Source organism: Mesocricetus auratus, unplaced genomic scaffold (assembly GCF_017639785.1).
Source record: "Mesocricetus auratus isolate SY011 unplaced genomic scaffold, BCM_Maur_2.0 Super-Scaffold_100011, whole genome shotgun sequence".
NCBI lineage: Eukaryota > Metazoa > Chordata > Mammalia > Rodentia > Cricetidae > Mesocricetus > Mesocricetus auratus.
In genome coordinates, this window is record NW_024429195.1 from 78,681,853 (window position 1) to 78,704,079 (window position 22,227).

Here is a 22,227-nt window from a genome sequence, read left to right on the forward strand (position 1 = left end):
TTTTTCTTTGTTTCTATTTTATTGATTTCAGCTCTCAATTTGATTATTTCCTGGTGTCTATCTACTTCTCCTGGGTGAGTTTGCTTCATTTTGTTCTAGAACTTTCAGGCGTTCTGTTAATTCTCTAGTATGGCTATTCTCCAGTTTCTTCACTTAGTGCTATTAACTTTCCTCTGAGAACTGCAGAACTGCTTTCAGAGTTTCCCATAGGTTTGGGTATGTTGTGCTTTCATTTCATTGAGTTCTAGGAAGTCTTTGACTTCTTTCTTTATTTCTTCATTTACCCAGGAGTGACGCAATTGAGTATCATTCAATTTCCATGAGTTTGTGGGATTTCTGCAATTTGTGTTGTTGTTGAATACTAATTTTAAGCCATGGTGGTCCAATAAGATACAGGGAGTTATTCCAATTTTTTGTGTCTGTTGAGGTTTGCTTTATTGACAAGTATGTGGTTGATTTTAGAGAAGGTTTCATGTGGCACTGAGTAAAACATATATTCTTTTGTGTTTGGATGGAATGTTCTATAGATGTCTGTTAAACCCAATTGGGTCATAACTTCTGTTTGTTTCTTTGTTTCTTTTTTAAGTTTCTGTCTGATGATCCTGTCTAGTGATGAGAGTGGGGTGTTGAAGTCTCCCACTGTAACTGTGTGAGGTTTTATGAGTGATTTCAGTTTTAGTAATTTTTTTACAAACGTGGGTGCCTTTGTAATTGTAGCATAGATGTTCAGAAATGAGACTTCGTCCTGATAGATTTTTCCTGTGATGAATATGAAATGAGATTCTTCGTCTCTTGATTAATTTTAATTTGAAGTATAATTTGCTAGCTATTAGGATAATTACACCTGCTTGTCTCTTAGGTCCATATGATTAGAAAAATTTTCCCAACATTTAATTCTGAGGTAACATCTGTCTTTGAAGGTGAGGTGTGTTTCTTGTATGCAGCAGATGGATGGATTCTGTCTTCGTATCCATTCTGTTAGCCTGTGTCTTTTTATAGGTGAGTTAAGACCATTGATATTGAAGGATATTAATGACCATTGGTTGTTGATTCTTGGTTTTTTTTATTCGTTTTCATTTGGTGGTATTGTATGTGAGTTTTTCCCCTATATCTGGCTTTTGGAAAAGTGAGATTATCTATTGCCTATGTTTCTGTGAATGTAGTTAACTTCCTTGGGTTGGAGTTGTCCTTCCAGAACTTTCTGTAGGGCTGGATTTGTGGATACATACTGTGTAAATCTGTTTTTATCATGGAATATTTTGTTTTCTCCATCTATAGTGATTGAGAGTTTTACTGGGTATAGCAGTCTGGGCTGGAATCTAGTATGTCTTCATGTCATGTTCTAAACAGTCATTCATTCATCCTCCAGACCATCGTTCCAAGGAGAAGTAGGCAAGGACTGAAGAATGTTGCACACCTACTGACCATTTGCTTAACCCTCAAGTGTCTAGACAAGTAGTTCTTTAAGCTCAGTTCATTTTTGTAAAGCAAAAGGGCAGTGCTTTGTCCTGGACATGAAAAAGCCATGTGCTGTGGGAATTGCTTGTGTCATCAATTTGGCTTAAGATTCAGCAGTTTCAGATAATCACGTCAGATATTGATAATGAAGAGACTCTGAAGACCATGACTTATTCATTTCCATACTATGTACTGACATGCAAAATGCATGGTGTACATAAAATGAATAACCATTACTCATATTTGTCTTGTTATTGGCTAAAAACAATATTATATGCTTTACCTACATAGTGTCATTTAATCTCTAAATGAGTCTATGTGGTAGACATTTTACTTTCCACTTAAAGAAGTACATAAGATGTACTCAGCAGTTAAAAGTTTGTTACAACCTGTGTTCAATCCCCCAAATTCATGTAAATATGGAAGTTGTCCCCTGACTTCCTAAGATGCACCATGGCAACTTGTGTGCCCACACATGCATGTCATATTCTCTCTCTCTCTCTCTCTCTCTCTCTCTCTCTCTCTCTCTCTCTCTCTCTCTCTCTCTTTCTCTCTCTCTCTCATGAAAAATAAAATATTTTTAAAGAATTATATAGGGTAAATATGAACAACATACAATTATATCAAAATGTTGTAATGAAATCCCTTAGTTTGTGCTCTGACAAAAATAAGAAGGAAGAAAGCTGACAGAGTGATTGTTAGCTTTACTGATCCCATCTACTCATTTGGTTCAGAAGGATCAGTAGAATCTCTGACATAATTTTCCTCCAATTTATTTATTTAAAATTAATAAGTAAAATAGCACTTAAGACATCCACTCTACTCCCACAATCCTCCAATTCAAGTGGGGAGTCAAGTCATGCTGCCTGCAGGAAAAGACACCTTCGCAGAATAGGTGTTGTTTTGGTTGACCATTAAAGGATAAGCAATATTTACTCTTCCAGACAAAGAAGTAGGGGTTCCAAAGAAAAAGGAAACCAAGCAGAGGCATGAGTGCCTGTGATGCAGTCATGGCATAAGCATGACTATAAAGGGATATGTAAATGGAATAAGAGGGCTTAATGAGTTAGGGGTAAAGGAACAGCCACTGTTGTAATGATTACATCTGCATTTTTATTCAGGTGCATGGTTGGCTATGTGAATGCCAGCTTGTCTGTGTTCCGAATTTCTGACTTTGAGAACCGATCTGAGCCAGAATCTGATGGCAGTGAGTTCTCAGGAACTCCTCTGAAGTACTGCAGGTGAGTGTGAACCTGTGCAGGTGAGTGACTGTGAACCTCTTCAGGTGGATGAGTGTGAACCTGTGCAGATGAGTGTGAACCTGTGCAGATGAGTGTGAACCTGTGCAGATGAGTGTGAACCTGTGCAGCTGAGTGTGAACCTGTGCAGCTGGGTGTGAACCTATGCAGATGAGTGTGAACCTGTGCAGATGAGTGTGAACCTGTGCAGATGAGTGTGAACCTGTGCAGATGAGTGTGAACCTGTGCAGATGAGTGTGAACCTGTGCAGATGAGTGTGAACCTGTGCAGATGAGTGTGAGCCTCTGCAGCTGAGTGAGTGTGAACCTGTGCAGATGAGTGTGAATCTGTGCAGATGAGTGTGAACCTGTACAGATGAGTGTGAACCTGTGCAGATGAGTGTGAACCTGTGCAGCTGGGTGTGAACCTTAGCAGCTGAGTGAGTGTGAACCTCTACAGCTGAGTGTGAACCTTAGCAGCTGAGTGAGTGTAAGTCTCTGCAGGTGAGTGTGAACCTTTGAAGCTCAGTGAGTGTGAACCTGTGCAGATGAGTGTGAGCCTCTGCAGCTGAGTGAGTGTGAACCTGTGCAGATGAGTGTGAACCTGTGCAGATGAGTGTGAACCTGTACAGATGAGTGTGAACCTGTGCAGATGAGTGTGAACCTGTGCAGCTGGGTGTGAACCTTAGCAGCTGAGTGAGTGTGAACCTCTACAGCTGAGTGTGAACCTTAGCAGCTGAGTGAGTGTAAGTCTCTGCAGGTGAGTGTGAACCTTTGAAGCTCAGTGAATGTGAACCTGTGCAGATGAGTGTGAGCCTCTGCAGCTGAGTGAGTGTGAACCTGTGCAGATGAGTGTGAACCTCTGCAGGTGAGTGTGAACCTTAGCAGCTGAGTGAGTGTAAGTCTCTGCAGGTGAGTGTGAACCTTAGAAGCTGAGTGAGTGTGAACCTCTGCAGGTGAGTGTGAACCTCTGTAAGTGAGTGTGAACCTTAGCAGCTGAGTGAGTGTAAGTCTCTGCAGGTGAGTGTGAACCTTAGCAGCTGAGTGAGTGTAAGTCTCTGCAGGTGAGTGTGAACCTTTGAAGTTCAGTGAGTATGAACCTGTGCAGATGAGTGAGTGTGAACCTTTGCAGCTGAGTGAGTGTAAATCTCTGCAGGTGAGTGTGAACCTTTGAAGTTCAGTGAGTGTGAACCTGTGCAGATGAGTGTGAGCCTCTGCAGCTGAGTGTGAACCTCAGTGTCCTTTCTGGCTACGTTGAACTGGCTCTAGCATGGAAAGATTTTGCTGACACCCTTTTGGCTGAGTTTATTTAAAACACTAGTTCTCACAATCAAAATAGACTGTAAGAAAACATGTCACAACAGCAATATAAATCATTCCATTTGCTTAATTTTTTGTTTTGCTTTTAGTTTTTCAAGCAAGGTTTCTCTGTGTAGCCCAGGCTGGCCTTGAACTCGGATATCTGTCTCCCTCTGCCTCCTGATTGCTGGGATTAAAGGTGTACACTATTACTGCCTTGCTTAATTTTTAATAAAAAATAAATAATAAAAGTAAAGCAGTGTTTTTCAATTCTTGGGGAATTAAATATCACCTGCTGATTTTTTTTCATTTTTACTAGTTCTTTGAGAATTTTACCCAGTATAATTTGGTTATATTCACTCCCTCCACAAATTTACCTCCCTTTCCTGTCCTACTCAATTTTGCATCCTCTTTTTCTTTTTAGCTCATTAAGTTCACTGTGTGCTGCCCATATACTCTTGGATATGTGGTCTTCCACTGGAGCATGGTCCACCTATCAGGGGCCACACCCTTAAAGAAAACCAACTATCCTTCCAGCAGCTATCAGTTGCCAATAGCTTCTCACTTAAGGGTTGGACTTGGTGTCTACTTTCCCTAACCATATTGGTATTTTGTCTGGCTTGAGCTATCTAAGATGTGTCACAAACACTGTGAATTCACATGTGTATGTGTCTTGCTATGTCCAGAAAACACATTTCCTTATAGTCGTGTACCTCCTCTGACTCTCACACCCTGGTCCACAATGACCCTTGAGCTTTGGGAGGAGAGTGTGTAAAATAACTGACCCATTTAAGTGTATAATATAACTGACCATTTAGCATCTTACTCTCTGAATCATGACAAATTGTGGGTCTCTGTGTTAGTCACTACAAAAAGAAACTTCTTTTATCAGGGCTGAGAAATGCACTAATCTATAGATATAATGATAAATTATTAGGTGCCTATTTAATAGTATTCCCATTTAGCAGAAAAATAATAAAAGGTTTTCCCCTATCTAGCCATAGGTTCTTGGCCATATAATAGGCACAGATTTCAACTTGTGTAACCAGCCTTAATTCCAATCAGAAAGGGGTCAGTGACTCCCATAACATTTACACCACTATTGCACCAGTAGGCCATTCTGAGAGGCCAGATACTATTATAGCACGGAGAGTTCACAGGTGGGTGATAATTAGCTTATCCAGTAGTGTGTGTAGCACCTCTCAGCACTTTGGGGATAAGGTCAGTGCCAGCTTGATTTATTCATGTTCTGTGACTCAAGTATTTGGTGTCTTATGCAATAGGGCCTTACTGTCCAGTTCTGGAGGGCAACCAAGAGCACTGACAGTAACAGTAATGTTTGAGAATCTATGGGAACTTGCTGGCTAACAACTCCAAAAGGATAACTCATTTGAACTTTTTATTTGTTAGCTCCTGGTGTTTAGTGGGAATATTATTGCCACATTAACTAGCAATGAAGACCTTTCAAATATGTATATGGAAACCTACTATTGTAGAGTTTCCTAAAATAGTGTTTAAATGGATTCAGCTGGAGAATTTTAAATCCTTCTCCTGTTCAGACTGTGATCCAAAACGACTAAGGGCTTGGGGGAAATCCCCAGGTGGTTTGACTGACAGTCATCGAGGGTATGATGGGAAATATTCTTCTATATACATGTTTTTCTTATTGGTTAATGAATAAAACACTGATTGGCTGATTGGCCAGACAGGAAGTGACGTGGTTGGGCAGAAAGTTGCCACTAGCTACCCATAGACATCTGGAGGTCTGTACAGACAGACAGGAAGTGATGTAGCTGGGCAGAATCAGGATATAAGCAGGGACAAACAGGAAACTGCTCTCTTCTCTGTGGAGACACTTAGCAGTAAGGTGTGCTGTGTCTTGCTCCTTCTCTCTAATCTCTCAGCATTTCCCTCTATACTTGACTCCGGCCTTCTATTATCTAGACCATTTAAGAACTCCTTTTACAAGGGTGCTCGACCTTGCTCTACCTTTCTTTATCGCTTGCCCACACTGTATACCATTGTGCTTCCAGAATCCCAATTGATAAATGAACAGAGTACTAACTGATTGTAGCTTGTTCCTCTGCAGCACATGTTCGTGGTCTTTAAAAGGAAATTAAATGATGCCTCCAAGTATTTGTACAATAATATATGAAGAATTTATTGAGGACCTACTTTGTGTTGAGAATTATTACTTTGTTTGATAATAATACTAACCTTCCATGGTAGGCAGTATTATCCTATCTGGCAGATGACAGGACTCCTGACTTCCATGGTAGCATTCTTCTAAGAAGCCTCATAGCAAAGGTGCCATAAGTACATGGCTGTGGCACTCCCATGTGTCACACTCGAAAGGACACTTCGGGTAGAGTCTAATAGGCTCAGCATAGTTCCCTCTGGCATTAATAAACAGCATTCATGAACAGGAATTTTCAGCTTTCTGTGAGCCACAATCTGATAATCTTTCTTTTATATCATCTTTTAATGACACGCTATAAAATAATACACTTCCCATTGTCTTTCCTTCAACTTTTATTGTTTTGTACTCTTCTTTCTTCAGAGAAATGAAGAAAGTCATAAAAACTAGATGTTAGTACCGAACATCTCAATTCATTTGCTTAGTCCTAGAATAAATTACTAGACCAGATGCTACAGAAACTCATTTGGCCTGTGAGGCCAAGTCACACTATCCTTACCATGTAGACAACAAACATAAAAGCCAGGGACCTGTGCTTGCTCATCCCCAAGAAGATAAAAGATCATGTGAGAAGCCAGATGGGCCCTGCTGCTAGGCAGCAACCACATACTATTCCCCTCTAAGCCCCAAATTAATTAACCAAAGTCCCATCAACTCTCAGGTTTTATCATGCATTTTGTTTCCACCTCCTCTACTGGTGGAGAGGTCATTGGAAGACATAATATATGGGACTTAGTCCTGCATTGGATCTTGCTGGAGTCTGATGAGGGAGAATGCAAGCAAGCAACAGTAGTTGGTGTTTTCCTAGAGTCTCCCCTGTGTCATGCACAAAGTCATTTAGCATGAGGTGTTATATGTATATAGCAGTCTAAGAAGAAAATAGGGAAATGATATAATAGGTATCATTTTAATTAAAAACCATTTAGTAGACTTGGGATATAGAACAGTTGTTGAAGTGCTTGCCTTACACAAAAGCAAAGACTTCAGTCCCCAGCAGCACAAAAATTAGGTATGATGACACACTTGGAATCCCAGAACTCAGAAGGTAGAGGCAGGAGATTAGAAGTTCAAAGTCATCCTTGGTTACATAGTGAGTTAGAGGCCAGTCTAGCTCAAAAAATAGATAAAAGGTTTACTTTTAAAACCATTTTGTTACTTAAAAATAAGATAAAGTACAAAACACTGTTCATCTTTTGCTTCCTGTTTTATAAGTCTAGCTGTCCTACATAATAAAATAAATTACCTTTCACAACTACTAACATAAATGGGACTATCTTCATTTAAATTGTGATCATTTTCTTTAATGTTTTTAAATTTTTCTGAAATAATATTTTCATATTTCTTCAAAGCTTTAAATTGCAAGGGAAATGCATACATATATCTGTAAAATTCAAACATACATCCATCATGGAAAAGGCAGAGCATTAATTCTTTTTTCAGTCATGTATTAGGTGATGCCCCTGAATTGGCTCTCAGGGGCATCAGAATATAATGTTAAATATAATCAGAAAACATCAGAATATAATGTTAAATTTTTAAAACACCTTCTCAAGTGGATCAGTGGCCCGGAAAATGGTTTTATAAAACCAAAACTAAGTGGATAAAGAGCCGAGATTACACAAGAGTATTACAACCAACTTTTACACAAAGAAAATTTGTTGAACTGTGTAGAATTAAACTTTGTTTTAAAGGCTTCCCATGGGTAGGAAAGTTGAGAGAAAACAGAGAAGTTACAAGTCTATTAGTAATTCTAAGTATATACTGCATAAACAACTATAATATAGTCACACTATAATATTGCCTATTGTACAGTAGTGAAAATAAACAAGTTACAATAAAAAAGCAAATGTCAGAAGTCTGTATAAGATATAATATACTTTGATGGTTGGAGAGATGACTCAGTGGGAAAATATATACTATTCTTGAAGAGAACCTGAGTTTAGTTCTTAGCACCTACATTGTGTGGCTCACAACCACCTGTAATCCATCTTTAGTGAATCTGAAGCCTTCTTATGGACTATTGGCTTCTGCACTACATACGTATATTCATTTTCTCTCTCTCTCTCTTTCTCTCTGTTATTAAAATTAAAAATAAATCTTTTTTAAATGTATAATATCTTTATACCAAGCTCAAAAGAAATAAATAGTATATTCTCACAAATACAAATGTATAAGCATATATATATATTGTTGTGAAAAACGTTTAAGATGATGATACTACAAAGAATTTTAAGTCTAGCCTTTTACAAATATAGTTTTATCTGGTAGGCATAAGTATAATAAAATGTATTTGTATTTTGCTTCTAGATATCTACCTGCAGTATTTTGAAACACTAGTGCCTGAAAATGAGCAGAGGAATAACATGGTCCCTGATTATAGGGTAGCTAGGAAAAATAAATGGAATTTAGGGTAACCTGTTCAAAGTTTAGTCCTGAACAAAGTTCTTCCTGGAATTCAATGCATAATTATTGGACCTATGCTAAGATCAGATGAATAACTCTATATCAGACTGTGAAAATTTCCGTGCTCTGCCTAATCCCTATTGCCACAGAGAGAACCAGCAATTTAGAAGCATCAGGCATTCACTCAATTTCAGTACAAATTCTTCATTATCAGTATCACTGTAGGATTAAAAACTCCATGGTATATCATCACTACGCACCCAAAGACACTAATAATAATCAATATGATGATTGTGATGGTGATAATCTTGACCACTAATACTAATACTGTTTCAAGCATAGCCTTTATAACAACCTATTCTGGATTATCTATAAATCAGTACTGATCCCGAGGTGAGAGGTTAGACTCCATCTTTTACAAAAACATCAAAAACTTGTGTCTTGTTCAGACAAGGTAATTCTGTGCATCTACACAGCAGAAGTGTTAAAACAACCACTACATCTAGATCATTCTAATGTTCTGTGACAAAAAGAAAACTGAGTTCAAAATGCATGAAAACTTTATGGTGTTGGAGTCACTTTTCAATAGTGACAGTGGTGATGGTGATGGTAACAATGAAATGTACTTGCGTAGGTTAAAGTTCCCAGGATGATGCCTGATGCCACACAGCTGTCCAACAAACACATGTGCAGTTCAATGTCAACTCGAATGGTAGAGACTGAGGATGTAGTAGGAAGGACTTGCTAATTAGCAAGCAGCATAAATCCCATGTAAATTGACATGAACAGACAGAAATATATTTTTTAGGGAGCATCAAGAAGCCATGCAGACTTTATTTCAATAATAACTAAGTGCTAAGAGTTGGGCACAGTCAGCAGAATATTGTCTCTGATGTTCCACTTTGTTCTATTTTCATTCTCTGCATGTTCTCTCCCTTCCCCCCCTCTCTCCTTCCCTCCCTGCCACACATATAATTTGTGGTAGCTCCTAGCAGTTCTGTGGACTTAGGCCTTAGTGATAATTCATTTAATAATAGTTCTAATGGACATCCTGTTGATGAGTAGGGAGTCTTTAGAGTTGAGGTTGTAGGAGAGGTAAGTCCTACCCAACACCCACGGGTAATTACCCAGAGACGAGATGCTCTTTTTTTTTTTTTTTGGTCAGGGGTGGGGGAAGGAGTGTTCAAGACAGGCTTTCTCTGTATAGTCCTGGCAGTCCTGAAATTTGCTCTGAAGAACAGGCTGGCCTCGAACTTGTAGAAATCTGCCTGCCTCTGCCTCCCAAGTGGTGGGACTAAAGGCATGCGCCACCACTGCCTATCTAGAAGAGATAGTCTTTTACCAAAAGAAGAAATGCTGGACCAACAAAGCAACAGATATCTGACATAGAGAAAGGTTTTGTTTGTTTTCAAATTTTGTTTCCATGTATAAAGACTACATAGTGGCAATGGAAGAGAATGGAGGACCTGAAGAATCAGAGTTGAAATGCTACCCTCTCCTGTGTTTATAGATACCGGGACTACCGGGACCCTCCTCATTCACTGGCACCCTATGGCTACACATTGCAGTTCTGGCATGTCCTAGCAGCCCGGCTGGCTTTTATCATTGTTTTTGAGGTAAGTTTCCTCAAACAGTTCCCTATTTCCTGTGACATAATGAAGTCACTTGAAGGAATGGGCAAATATGTGTCAGCGACTTTCAACACAAAGTCCAGCTTTCTAAAGTAGCCTGGCCGAATACAGTGGCCTCTTTTGCATCTTTTTCTGTTACAGGACTTCCTTTCCCGTTCTGCAGCTGCCTTGACACAAAGGAACACACAGACACTGTGTTAATTATGAAACTGTTGGCCAGTGGTTTGGGCTTCTTCTTCATTTTTTTTGAAATGTCTACATATATATTTTTAATTTAGGTTAGAAACAATCTTGTTTCCCATGTCAATCCCAGCTCCCTCTCCCTCCCTTCCGCCCCCGCCCTCCCCACCAGGTCCCCCAGTCCCCCACCCAATCTCCACTTCCATCCCCAGGGAGGGTGAGGCCCTCCATGGTGCATCTCCAGTAACTGTCCAGAGCAGGGCCTAGGCCCTCCCCCCCAAGAGTCCTGGCTGAGAGAGCCTCCCATATTGTGGCATGAGCACTCAAAGTCTATTTGTACGCCAAGGATAAAAACTACCCAAGACCCCATAGATTACCTAGTCCTCCTCGCTGACACCCACATTCAGGGAGTCTGGGTCAGTCCTATGCTTTCCACACAGCCATCAATCTGGAGTCCAAGAGATTCCCCCTTGTTCAGGTCAACTGTTTCTGTGGGTTAAACCAGCCTAGTCTTAACTCCTTTGCCCATCAGTTCTCTCTTTCTGACACTGGATTCCAGGAGTTCAGTTCAGTGTTTGTTTGTGGGTATCTGCCTCTGCTTTCGTCAGTTGCTGGATGAAGGTATAGTTTCCTAAACTATCTGATGGTGGGATTGTAGGCTGGCACTCCCCCTGATTCATGTCTAAGATCCATATGTGAGTGAGTACATACCATTCAGGATGGTTTCTTCTAGTGCCATCCATTTGCCTGCAAATTTCAGGATTCCATTGTTTTTTTCCCACTGAATAGTACTCCATTGTGTAAATGTACCACATTTTCTCTATCCACTTTTCAGTTGAGGGGCATCTAGGTTGCTTCCATGTTCTCGGTATTACAAATAATGCTGCTATGAACATAGTGGAACAGACATCCTTGTTGTATGAATGTGTATCTTTTGGGTATATGCCTAAGAGTGGAATTCCTGGGTCCTGTGGTAGATTCCCATTTTCCTGATTTCCAAAGTGGATGTACAAGTCAGCACTCCCACCAGCAGTGTAGGAATGTTCCCCCTTTCTCCACATCGTCTCCAGCATAAACTGTCATTGGAGTTTTTATTTTAGCCATTCTGACAGGAGTGAGATGATATCCCAGAGTTGTTTTGATTTGCATTTCCCGGATGGCTAGGGATGTTGAGCACTTTCTCAAGTGTTTCTCAGCCATTTTAGTCTCCTCTACTGAGAATTCTCTATTTAGTTCTGTACCCCATTTTTTGATTGGCTCCTTTGGTGTTTTGGAGACTTGCTTCTTGAGTTCTTGGTAAATTTTGGAGATCAGCCCTCTGTCAGATGGGGGGTTAGTGAGTGTCTTTACCCAATCTGTAGGTTGCCTTTTTGTCTTGCTGACTGTGTCCTTTGCCTTGCAGAAGCTTCTCAGTTTCAGGAGGTCCCATTTATTAATTTTTGATTTTAGTGTCTGTGCTACTGGAGTTACATTCTGGAAGCGGTCTCCTATACCAATTTGTTCAAGGGTGCCTCCCACTTTCTCTTCAACAGGTTCAGTATGCCTGGATTTATGTTGAGGTCTTTGATCCATTTGGATTTAAGTTTTGTGCATGACGATAGACATGGATCTATCTGCATTCTTGTACATGCCAGCATCCAGTTATGCCAGCACTATTTGTTGAAGATGCTTTCTTTTTTCCAATTGTACATTTTAGTTTCTTTTTCAAAAATCAGATGTTCATACATGTATGGGTTAATATCAGGCAGGGTGTTCAATTTGATTCCATTGGTCAACCTGTCTATTTTTGTGCCAATACCAAGCTGATTTCAGGACTACAGCTCTATAATAAAGCTTGAAGTCAGGGACAGCAATGCCTCCAGATGTTGCTTTGTTGAATAAGGATGTTTTGACTATCCTGGGTCTTTGTTTTTGCATACAAAGTTGATTATTGTTCTTTCAAGTTCTGTGAAGAACTGTGCTGGGATTTTAATGGGAATTGCATTAAATCTATATATTGCTTTTGGTAAGATTGCCACTTTTACTATGTTGATCCTACCTATCCAAGAGCATGGGAGATCTTGCCACTTTCTGGTGTCTTCTTTAATTTCTATCCTTAAAGACTCAAAGTTCTTACTATACAGGTCTTTCACTTGTTTGGTTAGTGTTACCCCAAGGTATTTTATGTTGCTTGTGACAATTGTAAATGGTGATGTTTGTCTGATTTCTTTCTCAGCCCTTTTATCGTCTGTATATGGTAGGGCTACTGATTTTCTTGAGTTGATCTTGTATCCTGCCACATTGCTGAAAGTATTTATCAGCTGCAGGAGTTCCCTGGTAGAGATTTTTGGGTCACTTATGTAAACTATCATATCATCTGCAAATAGTAAAAGTTTTACTTTTTCCTTTCCAATTTGTATCCCCTTGATCTCCTTTTGTTGTCATATTGCTCTAGCTAGACCTTTGAGTACAATATTGAAGAAGTATGGAGAGAGTGGACAGTCTTGTCTTGTTCCTGATCTTAGAGGAATTGCGTTGAGTTTCTTCCCATTTAGCTTGATGTTGGCTGTTGGTTTGCTGTATATAGCTTTTACTATGTTGAGGTAAGTTCCAGTTACCCCAGATCTCTCCAAGACCTTTATCATGAAAGGGTGTTGGATTTTGTCAAAGGCCTTTTCAGCATCCAGTGAGATGATCATGTGATTTTTGTTTCTCAGCTTGTTTATATGGTGGATTACATTGATGGATTTTCTTATGTTACCTGCATACCTGGGATGCAGCCTACTTGATCATGGTGGATGAGTTTTCTGATGTGTTCTTGCATCTAATTTGCCAGTATTTTTTAATCATTTTTTATTTTAATTTTAAATATCTTGTTTTACATGTCAATCCCAGTTCCCTCTCCCTCCCCTCCTCCCACACTCCCCTTCCCCCCCAGCCTCCCACCCTATTGCCAATTCCTTCCACATAGGGGATATCTAGAGTCTGTCATTTCACTCTTGGTAGGGTCAAGGCACTCCTCTAAGAGTCCAGGCTGAGAGAGCATCCTCTTTGTGCTATGGGCACACGATGACTGTTTGTATTCCAGGGATAGACACTGATTCACTGCTCAAGGCCCCATAGGTTGCCCAGGCCTTCTCACTGACACTCACATTTTGGGGGTCCAGACCAGTCACATGTTAGCCTCCCCTCTGTCGGTCTGGGGTCCAAGAGCACTCCCCTGTTCAGATCAGCTGTCTCTGCTGGTTTTGCCAGCCCATTCTTTGCCAATTTGCTCATCACTCCTCTCTCTCTGCCACTGGGTTCCTTGGGTTCAGTTCAGTGCTTAATTGTGTGTTTGCCTCTGCTTCCATCAGTCACTGGATGAAGGCTCCCAGTTGGTTATAGACATCAAGTTCATTATCAGGAATGGGCATTCGAGGTGGTCTCTCCACTATTGCTTAGCTTGCCAATTGGTGTTATCCCTTTAGATCACTAGAGGTCACTCTGGTGCCTGATCTGTCTTCTAACCTATGATTCCCTCTTCCCCCTATTCTACCCTCACTCACTCAACTTCCTGTTCCTCCATGACCTACTCTCTCTTTCTCTGCCAGTATTTTTTTGGTTGTGAGCCTAGCCTTTAATGGCTGAGCCATCTCTCCAGCCCCTCTGCCAGTATTTTATTGAGTATTTTTGCATCAGTGTTCATGAGGGATATTGATCTGAAGTTCTCTTTCTTAGTGTGTCTTTGTGTGGCTTCGGTATCAAGGTTATTGAAACCTCGTAGAAAGAGTTTGGAAAAGACCCTTCTGCTTCTATTGCATGGAATACTTTGAGAAGAATTGGTATAAACTGTTCTTTGAATTTCTGGTAGAATTCTGCACTGAGGCCATCTGTCCCTGGGCTTCTTTTGGTTGGGAGACTTTTGATGACTGCTTCTATTTCATTACGGGTTACAGGCCTATTTAATTTGCTTTTCTGTTCTTGATTTAATTTTGGCAAGTGATATCTATCCAGAAAATTGTTCATTTCCTTTAGATTTTCAAATTGTGTGGAGTACAGGTTTTCAAAGTATGACCTGGTGATTCTCTGGATTTCCTCAGTGTCCATTATATCCTCCTTTTCGTTTCTGATTTTGTTAATTTTCATGTTCACACTATGTTGCTTGGATAAGGTTTGGATAAAGGTTTGTTTATCTTGTTGATTTTCTCAAAGAACCAACTCTTTGTTACATTGATTTTTTGTATTGTTTTCCTAGTCTCTGCTTTATTGATTTCAGCCCTCAATTTGATTATTTCCTGGTGTCTACTCCTCCGGGGTGAATATGCTTCTTTGTGTTCTAGAGTTTTCAGCTGTGCTGTTAATTCTCTAATGTAACTATTCTCTAGTTTCTTAATGTGGGAACTTAGTGCTATGAACTTCCCTCGTAGCACTGCTTTCAAAGTGTCCTGTATGTTTGGGTATGTTGTGTCCTCATTCTCATTGAATTCTAGGAAGTCTTTAATTTCTTTTTTTATTTCTTCATTGACCCAAGAATGATACAATTGTGCATTATTCAACTTTCTTGAGTTTGTATGGTTTCTGCAATTTGTATTGTTCAATTCTAATTTTAACACATGGTGGTCTGATAAGGTACATGGAGTTTGATATGTTGCCAAGTATGTGGTCGATTTTTGAGAAGGTTCATATGGCGCTAAGAAGAAGGTATACTCTTTTTTATTTGGGTGGAATGTTCTATAGATGTCTGTTAATCCCAATTGGGTCATAACTTCTATTATTTCCTTTGCTTCTTTGTTAAGTTTCTGTCTGATAGTCCTGTCTAGAGGTGAAAGTGGGGTATTGAAGTCTCCCACTATAAGTATGTGGAGCTTTGTATGTGATTTGAGTTTTAGTAATGTTTCTTTTATGAACGTGGGTTTGGGGGCATAGATGTTCAAAATCGAAACTTCATCTTGGTGGATTTCTCCTATGATGAGTATGAAGTGCCCTCCTTCATCTCTTTTGATTGATTTTATTTTAAAATCTAATTTGTTAGATATTAGGATTGCTACCCCCGCTTGTTTCTTGGGTCCATTTGATTGGAAAATCTTTTCCCAACCCTTAACTCTGAGGTAATGTCTGTCTTTGAGGCTGAGGTGTGTTTCTTGTATGCAGCAGAAGGATGGGTTCTGTCTTCGAATCCATTGTTAGCCAGTGTCTTTTTATGGGTGAGTTAAGGCCATTAATATTGAGGGATATTAATGACCATTGATTGCTCATTCTTGTGTGTTTTGGAATAGTTGATGGTGATGGAATTATATGTGGGTTTCCACCTCTTTTCTTTTGGCTGTTGGTAAGGTAGGATTATCTATTTATTGCCTATGTTTTTCTGATTGTAGTCAATTCCCTTGGTTTTGGGTTTTCCTTCCAGAACTTTCTGTAGGGCTGGATTAGTGGATACGTATTGTTTAAATCTGGTTTTGTCATGGAATATCTTGTTCTCTCCATCTATAGTGATTAAAAGCTTTGCTGGGCATAGTAGTCTGGGCTGGCATCTGTGGTTTCTTAGTGTTGGTAGAATATCTATCCAGGATCTTCTGGCTTTCAGAGTTTCCATGGAGAAGTCAGGTGTAATTCTGATAGGTTTGCCTTTGTATGTTTCTTGGCCTTTTTCCTTTGCTGCTCTTAATATTCTTTCTTTATTCTTTATGTTCGAGGTTTTTACTATTATGTGGCAAGGGAATTTCCTTTTGTGGTCCACTCTATTTGGTGTTCTGTAGGCTTCTTCTACCTTCATTGGCATGTCTTTCTTTAAGTTGGGAAAGTTTTCTTCTATGGTTTTGTTGAATATGTTTTCTGCCCCTTTGAGGTGGATATCTTCACCTTCTTCTATACCTATTATTCTTAGGTTTGGTTTTTTCATGGTGTCCCTTATTTCCTGGATATTTTGTGTTGGGATTTGTTGGACTTAAGATTTTCTTTGGTCAATGAAACTATTTCCCCTAGTGTATCTTCAACACCTGAGATTCTGTCTTCCATCTCTTGTATATTCTGTTGGCTATGCTTGTATCTGTAGTACCTGACTGTTTGCCCAGCTTTTCTATTTCCAGCATTCCTTCAGACTGTGTTTTTTTCTCTATTTCAGCTTTCAACCCTTGTACTTTTTAAATTGTTTCTTGTAATTTTGTAATTTTTGCTTTGTCTTTTCCTCTCTTTCTTGCATTTGTTGAAGTTTGTGGTCTGTCTTTTCTTCCATTTCTTGCATTTTTGCATTTTTTGAATTGTTTTTTCCTCCGTATCTTCCATTTCTTGCATTTTTTGATTGTTTTTTCCTCCATTTATTGTATTTTTGGGTTTGTTTTTTCTTCCATGTCTTTAGGAGATTTTCTCATATCTTCTTTGTGGGTCTCTATCATTCATGAAGTTGTTTTGAAGGTCTTTCTCGTCTGCCTCTTCTGCAATGGACTGTTCAGGTCTTGTGGGTGTAGATTCTCTAGTTTCTGGCGGTGTCATATTGGTTTTTCTGTTGGTGGGTGTGTTTTTGTATTGTCTCCTTTCCATCATTTCTTCCTGTGGGTGCAGAAGGAGTCTCTTCCTCCCCTGGTGGGTATGTGACCACTGTTCCTTTCCAGTAGGTGGGAGCAGGTCCAATACCCTGGTGGCTTTCCTCTTGCATGGATGGAGACCATCCTAGTATCAAGACCTTAGCAAACTCTGGGTAGGCTGGACCCTCACCTCACCTGTCCGGTGAGTGGAGACTGGGACTTGGAAGCTGGCAGTCTCTGGGTGGGCTGAATCCCGTCGGGCTGGCATCCCCTGTGCACAGTCCTCAAGTCTCTGGTGTCAGATTCTCTCAGTAGCAAATCAGGAATCGTGGGTCCTACATTTAATATCCTAGGACTGATGCTTAACCTTCAGGGGAAATGTAGTTTTTCCATCCCCACTTTCAGAGGTACTGAGACATCCTGTTTGTGATGTCCCCTTCACAAGTCCTCTAGGATGATGCACGTGCTCACAGACCGTATGGAAGACATTGATCTTGATGCCACACCTGTTGCCTTTGTGTATGTCACTTAAGCACTGATTATGAAGAGTCAAAATAGACTTAGAAAGTACAGTCTTCCTAGCAATTGCTTATATTGTGTTTCAATAAAAATAACTCAGTTATTTTCCTTCAGGCTTTTAAGAAATTGTGTATTTCTATAACTCCATTTATAATGTCACATGTATAGTCACATGAATTGGAATCACATTCACGAATACCACAGATGCCTTTGTTTGAACTAGAAGTTCCTTAAAACTTCCAATTTTATCATCACTTTGCCCCATGACTTTGTAAGCATACATACTAACAAACACATCTGCACACACACACCATACATAAAAAGTAAACAATGGATGTTATTAAACTACTTAATAGTTTTTCATTTAAAATTTTCCATATCCTTTCTGTATATTGTTATTACCTATTTGAAGCACTAGAAATATAGAGAAAAACCTCTTGATTTGTCAGAATTTTGTATCATCTGTGTGTCACTGAGTTTGTTTTTAAAAATTGAAGAAACCTTATTGCTATTCATTAGCACAAATCTATTTTTCTTAAGTAGTTTAGAATTATAAGGACTCTTATTCACACTGCCATCTGTTAACAAATGTGTCACCAGGATATAGACAAAGATGACTGTGCTTCTAGAATCCCAGCCATTCACATTTCAGGGAAAGAATGAGAGTGGCACTTTCCCAAAAAGAGAGCATCTCCTCCTGACATGACCATCTGACTAGGCCCATGGGTGACTCTCACTCAGGTGGACAGTCAGCTCCTAAACAGTGAAACCTGCTGAGTCACGACTTGCTCCTGGGGTTTCTGTTTTCCTAGTCTCCATTGAGCATCTCTCCTCATCTTCTCCCCCACATTCGGCTCTCCCCTGACCTTTGTCCTGAAGTACATGCCTCCACCAGCCTCATCGCACTCCCGCGCATCCCAGAGGCGAGGCTTCATGTCCCAACCACTTCTGATTATGTTGTGTTCTCTGTTGCGTTTTTTAGCACCTCGTGTTTTGTATAAAGCACCTCATTTCCTATCTGATACCAGACCTCCCGAAAGATCTAAGGGATCGAATGAGGAGAGAGAAGTACTTGATCCAGGAGATGATGTATGAGGCTGAGCTGGAGCGACTTCAGAAAGAGCGGAAAGAGAGGAAGAAGAATGGAAAAGCACACCACAACGAGTGGCCATGACCAAGTAGGTGACCAGTGTGCCCCGGGGGAAGCCACAGTCAGGTCAGGTGAGGATCCGCTGCTTCAAACACCCAGAAACAAAGTACAGAGTTTTCACTAGCAGGTCGAAATAAGGCTCTTAGATGCTCCCCAAACCAGCTTGTCTCCCCAATCATTGCTACTCGATCCTCCCTCCTGCATGGTCAGGCTACCTTCTCCTTCCCTGCCAGATTCTAGACTGGAATCAGGGTCTTTGTAGGTAATATAAACCTTCCCCTCCCTTCCACTCCACCCAGGCTATTCTCCTTCTATCCCCAGGGTAACATGGCCCCTTCCTTTTGGTCGAAGTCAGCATATCCACTATCCCACCGTGGACTTTCCTCCATTACCAACTCATGTTTTCCAGATGTCATTTTGTGTCCCACCATACCTTCTAAGAAGGTTTCCCAGATCTCTCAGTCAATTGAGACTTAACTCCTAAACTCCTCTGGCATTATATGCTAAGATAGATATAAAGATATAGATATAGACATAGATACACACACACACACACACACACACACACACACTGATTTGTATTGCAAATTTGTGATCCTCAAGAGCTGTCATCAGGCTTTCTCAACACAGTAGTAAGCTCATGATGGGTTGTAATTTTAATTCTTCCCATTAGCTAGTGGTAGACACATGGTACACAATAAGTGTACATCCAATAAAGAAAATCAAATAGACTGAAGCTGTAGACATTGTATGGAAATTCAACAGAAACTCTACACATCCTATCAAAAAGTTCTGAAACTTTCTATCAAGTCAGTTACTAGTTGTATGGCCTTAGACAAGCCACCTAATTTCTCTGGGCCTATGTTTCCTCTGTAGTAAATTGTTTAGATGAGCCCTCTGTTCTCATATTCCATGAGACTGATATTATGGGTCCAGGAGAGTCTTTGACCCTTTGAGTTCTTCAATGATTTTTCCTTTATTTTATCAAAAACTTTGAATATTATTTTCAAATTCTACCTCCAAAGAAAACTGAGATACAGAGAAAAGGAACATCCTATTGGCTAAGCTGTAGCAGATATCTGCAAAGATGCACATCGTTGATGGCAAAGTTGCATTACCCTCACTGCATGTTGACTGTCCCACGGGCTATTATGGCTTTGATAAAGGGCTGAACTGGGCAGAAACAAGATAGGCCTAAATCTGGCAGGAGTAAACCTCTGAACTCATGCCCCATACTAGGGTGCAGAATAGACTTGGGCTTCACGGAAAATGAAACAATTCTGCCATTCCAAATATCTGCTCTTTGACTGTGACTGTGGTAAAACTACTGAACTTGTGGAAGTCTACCTATGGAACTGAGCTAATATGTAGCTCAAATGATGCCACACAGGTGGCATTTACCAAGCACCGACACACCGTAGAGTCTCCATGTGTGTGTCACCATTAAACACTGTGTGTGGTGTCCCCTGCAGACTCCATATCTGCCTTTCACTCTCTCTGTGTGGTGTGACACGTGGACTCGGTCTCTGCGTATGCAAAAGAAGGGGAAGCAAGAGTCCTTTAGGGAACGAGGTGCTCTAGTTTTAGCTTTCTGGGATTGTGGCATATGTTCTGCTCCCCGCCCCCCCCCCACCGCAGCCCTTGGTTCATTCTGATCGCCTCCCTGGGCCTCGTTTGGAGAGGAAAGGCTGGGTGTATCCAGGGGTCTGGGTGGAGTGGGAAGCTGATGACCCCACTGAGAACTGCTCCTGCTAGCTCCAGTGGCCATAGACCACAGCACAGCCACATGCCATTGTCCTTAGGGGCCAAGCTGGGCTGCAAGGCAGACGACCAATCCTGGGGCATTCTTCTGCCTTCTCCACCACGAGCTGCTTTCTGCCTGCTTCTCATTTCATTTGAAGGTGTGGTTTTTGTGTCTTTATGCTCACAAGAGTCAGCAGGATTCCTGTTACTTCCGATTGTCTTTCTGGCTCGCTTGCCATAAAGCAGACATAATGTTCATCCTTCCCTTACTCCATTTGGGGTTCCAAGATTCTTGGGATGCCTTGGACACATAGTAAGCACACAAGCTATTGTGCACCGTGATCTAGAGATGGTCTAAGCGTGTAAAATCCTGATGCCTTTTCTCTTTCTAGGTGACAGTTGATCTCCGGGCTAAAGACCTGAATTTTGTTTACTTCTCCCAGCAGTGCAAAAGCACATTCATGTGAATGACTAGCAATGCACCCGCAGCGCATGCTGCAAGATACCGCCATGCAGCCGCAGACAGGGCGGCAGTCAGGGAAGGACTGAGATGGAGTCCCGCTGTCGTGAAATCATGCTGCAGTCCAGCACACAATTGCTATCTATCCATAGACCATTCTTGACCAAGCAAGCATGCACGTTACGGGCAGTTAACATTCTCAAGTTTTTAAAACCAAGGGGGAACTTGTATACTGGGCCCGTTTTTTCAGCCTGTTTGCTACCTTTTTTGCATTCTATCCCATGTGAATTTTACAGACACTGGGCTAAAAAGGGGGTTATTTGAACACCTAGACACATTCCTAGAATGTCATCAAGCCCTAATTCTACGTCACCAAATGACACAGACAAGACCCTGTTTACAACTTTTTCTTTCTTTTTTTTTAAGTTCAGATCTTTCTGAGGAGATGATTCTATATGACATATCTATAGCTATGTGTATGGCCATAGATGTATTTCTGTGTGTACATATGTATAGTCATGTATTCCTACATATGTACATACAAATGCAGAGATATATAAAGTACATAGGAATTCCTTATTTGTAAATAGCCAAAAGTACTGACATGAATGATGAATTTTCACATTTAAACAGTCACCAACATGAAGCCATGTTAATGCTTGTACAACATGACACAATAAAATTTAAAATAAATTTATGCACATGGAATATTTTCAGCTGGCTCTTCTGATCTTCTTTTGTAGTTTCTCCTTCTGGGATAAGCGGGATAACATGGTGCAATTTTTACCGCAAACTTTCTTATTTCTCTATTTACAAAGCACTCCAATTGTGTTTTTCTTCCTAGACCCTCTTTTCCCCGTCTTGCTTCCATACTGTCTTCTTGGGGTTCAGACCCAATGGCTTAAAAATCACTATGAAGAGTGTGGAAATGCCACTGGCACAGTATGTAAGGGAAAAGGAAATTTTAATCACCAATACTGAGCGTACTTCTATGTCCCTGCCTGCTAGACTACTGCACTAATTCTAAAGAAGAGCCACCTGTCTGGGGACTTGACCAGATAGGGGGAGAAATACATTTTAATTCTCTTCTTCCAGAGATTTGGAATCTATTAAATGCATTCACACCATGTGTATTTAGGTGTACAGCATCTTTTATAACCATATTACCAGCAGGAAATGATTACTATAGTCAAATTTATGTATTCACATTGTACTAGTCCATACTTCTGTAACACTGGGCTAATACTTAAGACCAGATACTTCATAAAGAAGAGAGATTTACTTAGATCACAGTTTTAAAGGTTGAAATTTCAGGCATGGGTGGCCCCAAGGGTTTAGCCACTGGTGAGGAAGCCACCTTTTGCAACAGAATGATAGAACAGCAAAAAGGGAAACAGCTGTGCACAAGGAAAGATAACTTGGCAAAGAATGCCACAGAAATTCAGGAGTTGGGCTCACTTATTTTTCG

The 22,227-nt window shown here is 40.4% G+C and overlaps 1 protein-coding gene across 4 annotated transcripts in view; it reads left to right on the plus strand.

Annotated features, from left to right (window-relative positions):
- The window catches only part of Ano4 (anoctamin 4), a 401,571-nt gene extending 380,104 nt beyond the window's left edge, over positions 1-21,467 (plus strand). For 3 of the 4 annotated variants that reach the window (XM_040755102.1, XM_040755103.1, XM_021225954.2), the window contains 4 exons: positions 2,580-2,699; positions 10,105-10,210; positions 18,389-18,584; positions 20,692-21,467. In XM_040755102.1, coding sequence (XP_040611036.1) covers positions 2,580-2,699; positions 10,105-10,210; positions 18,389-18,580 — 418 coding nt within the window. In that variant the 3' untranslated portion in view covers positions 18,581-18,584; positions 20,692-21,467. Of the gene's footprint in view, positions 1-2,579; positions 2,700-10,104; positions 10,211-18,388; positions 18,628-20,691 lie in introns of all 4 variants that reach the window. The other variant, XM_021225955.2, reaches the window with a different exon arrangement.
- The last annotated feature ends 760 nt before the right edge of the window (positions 21,468-22,227 follow it).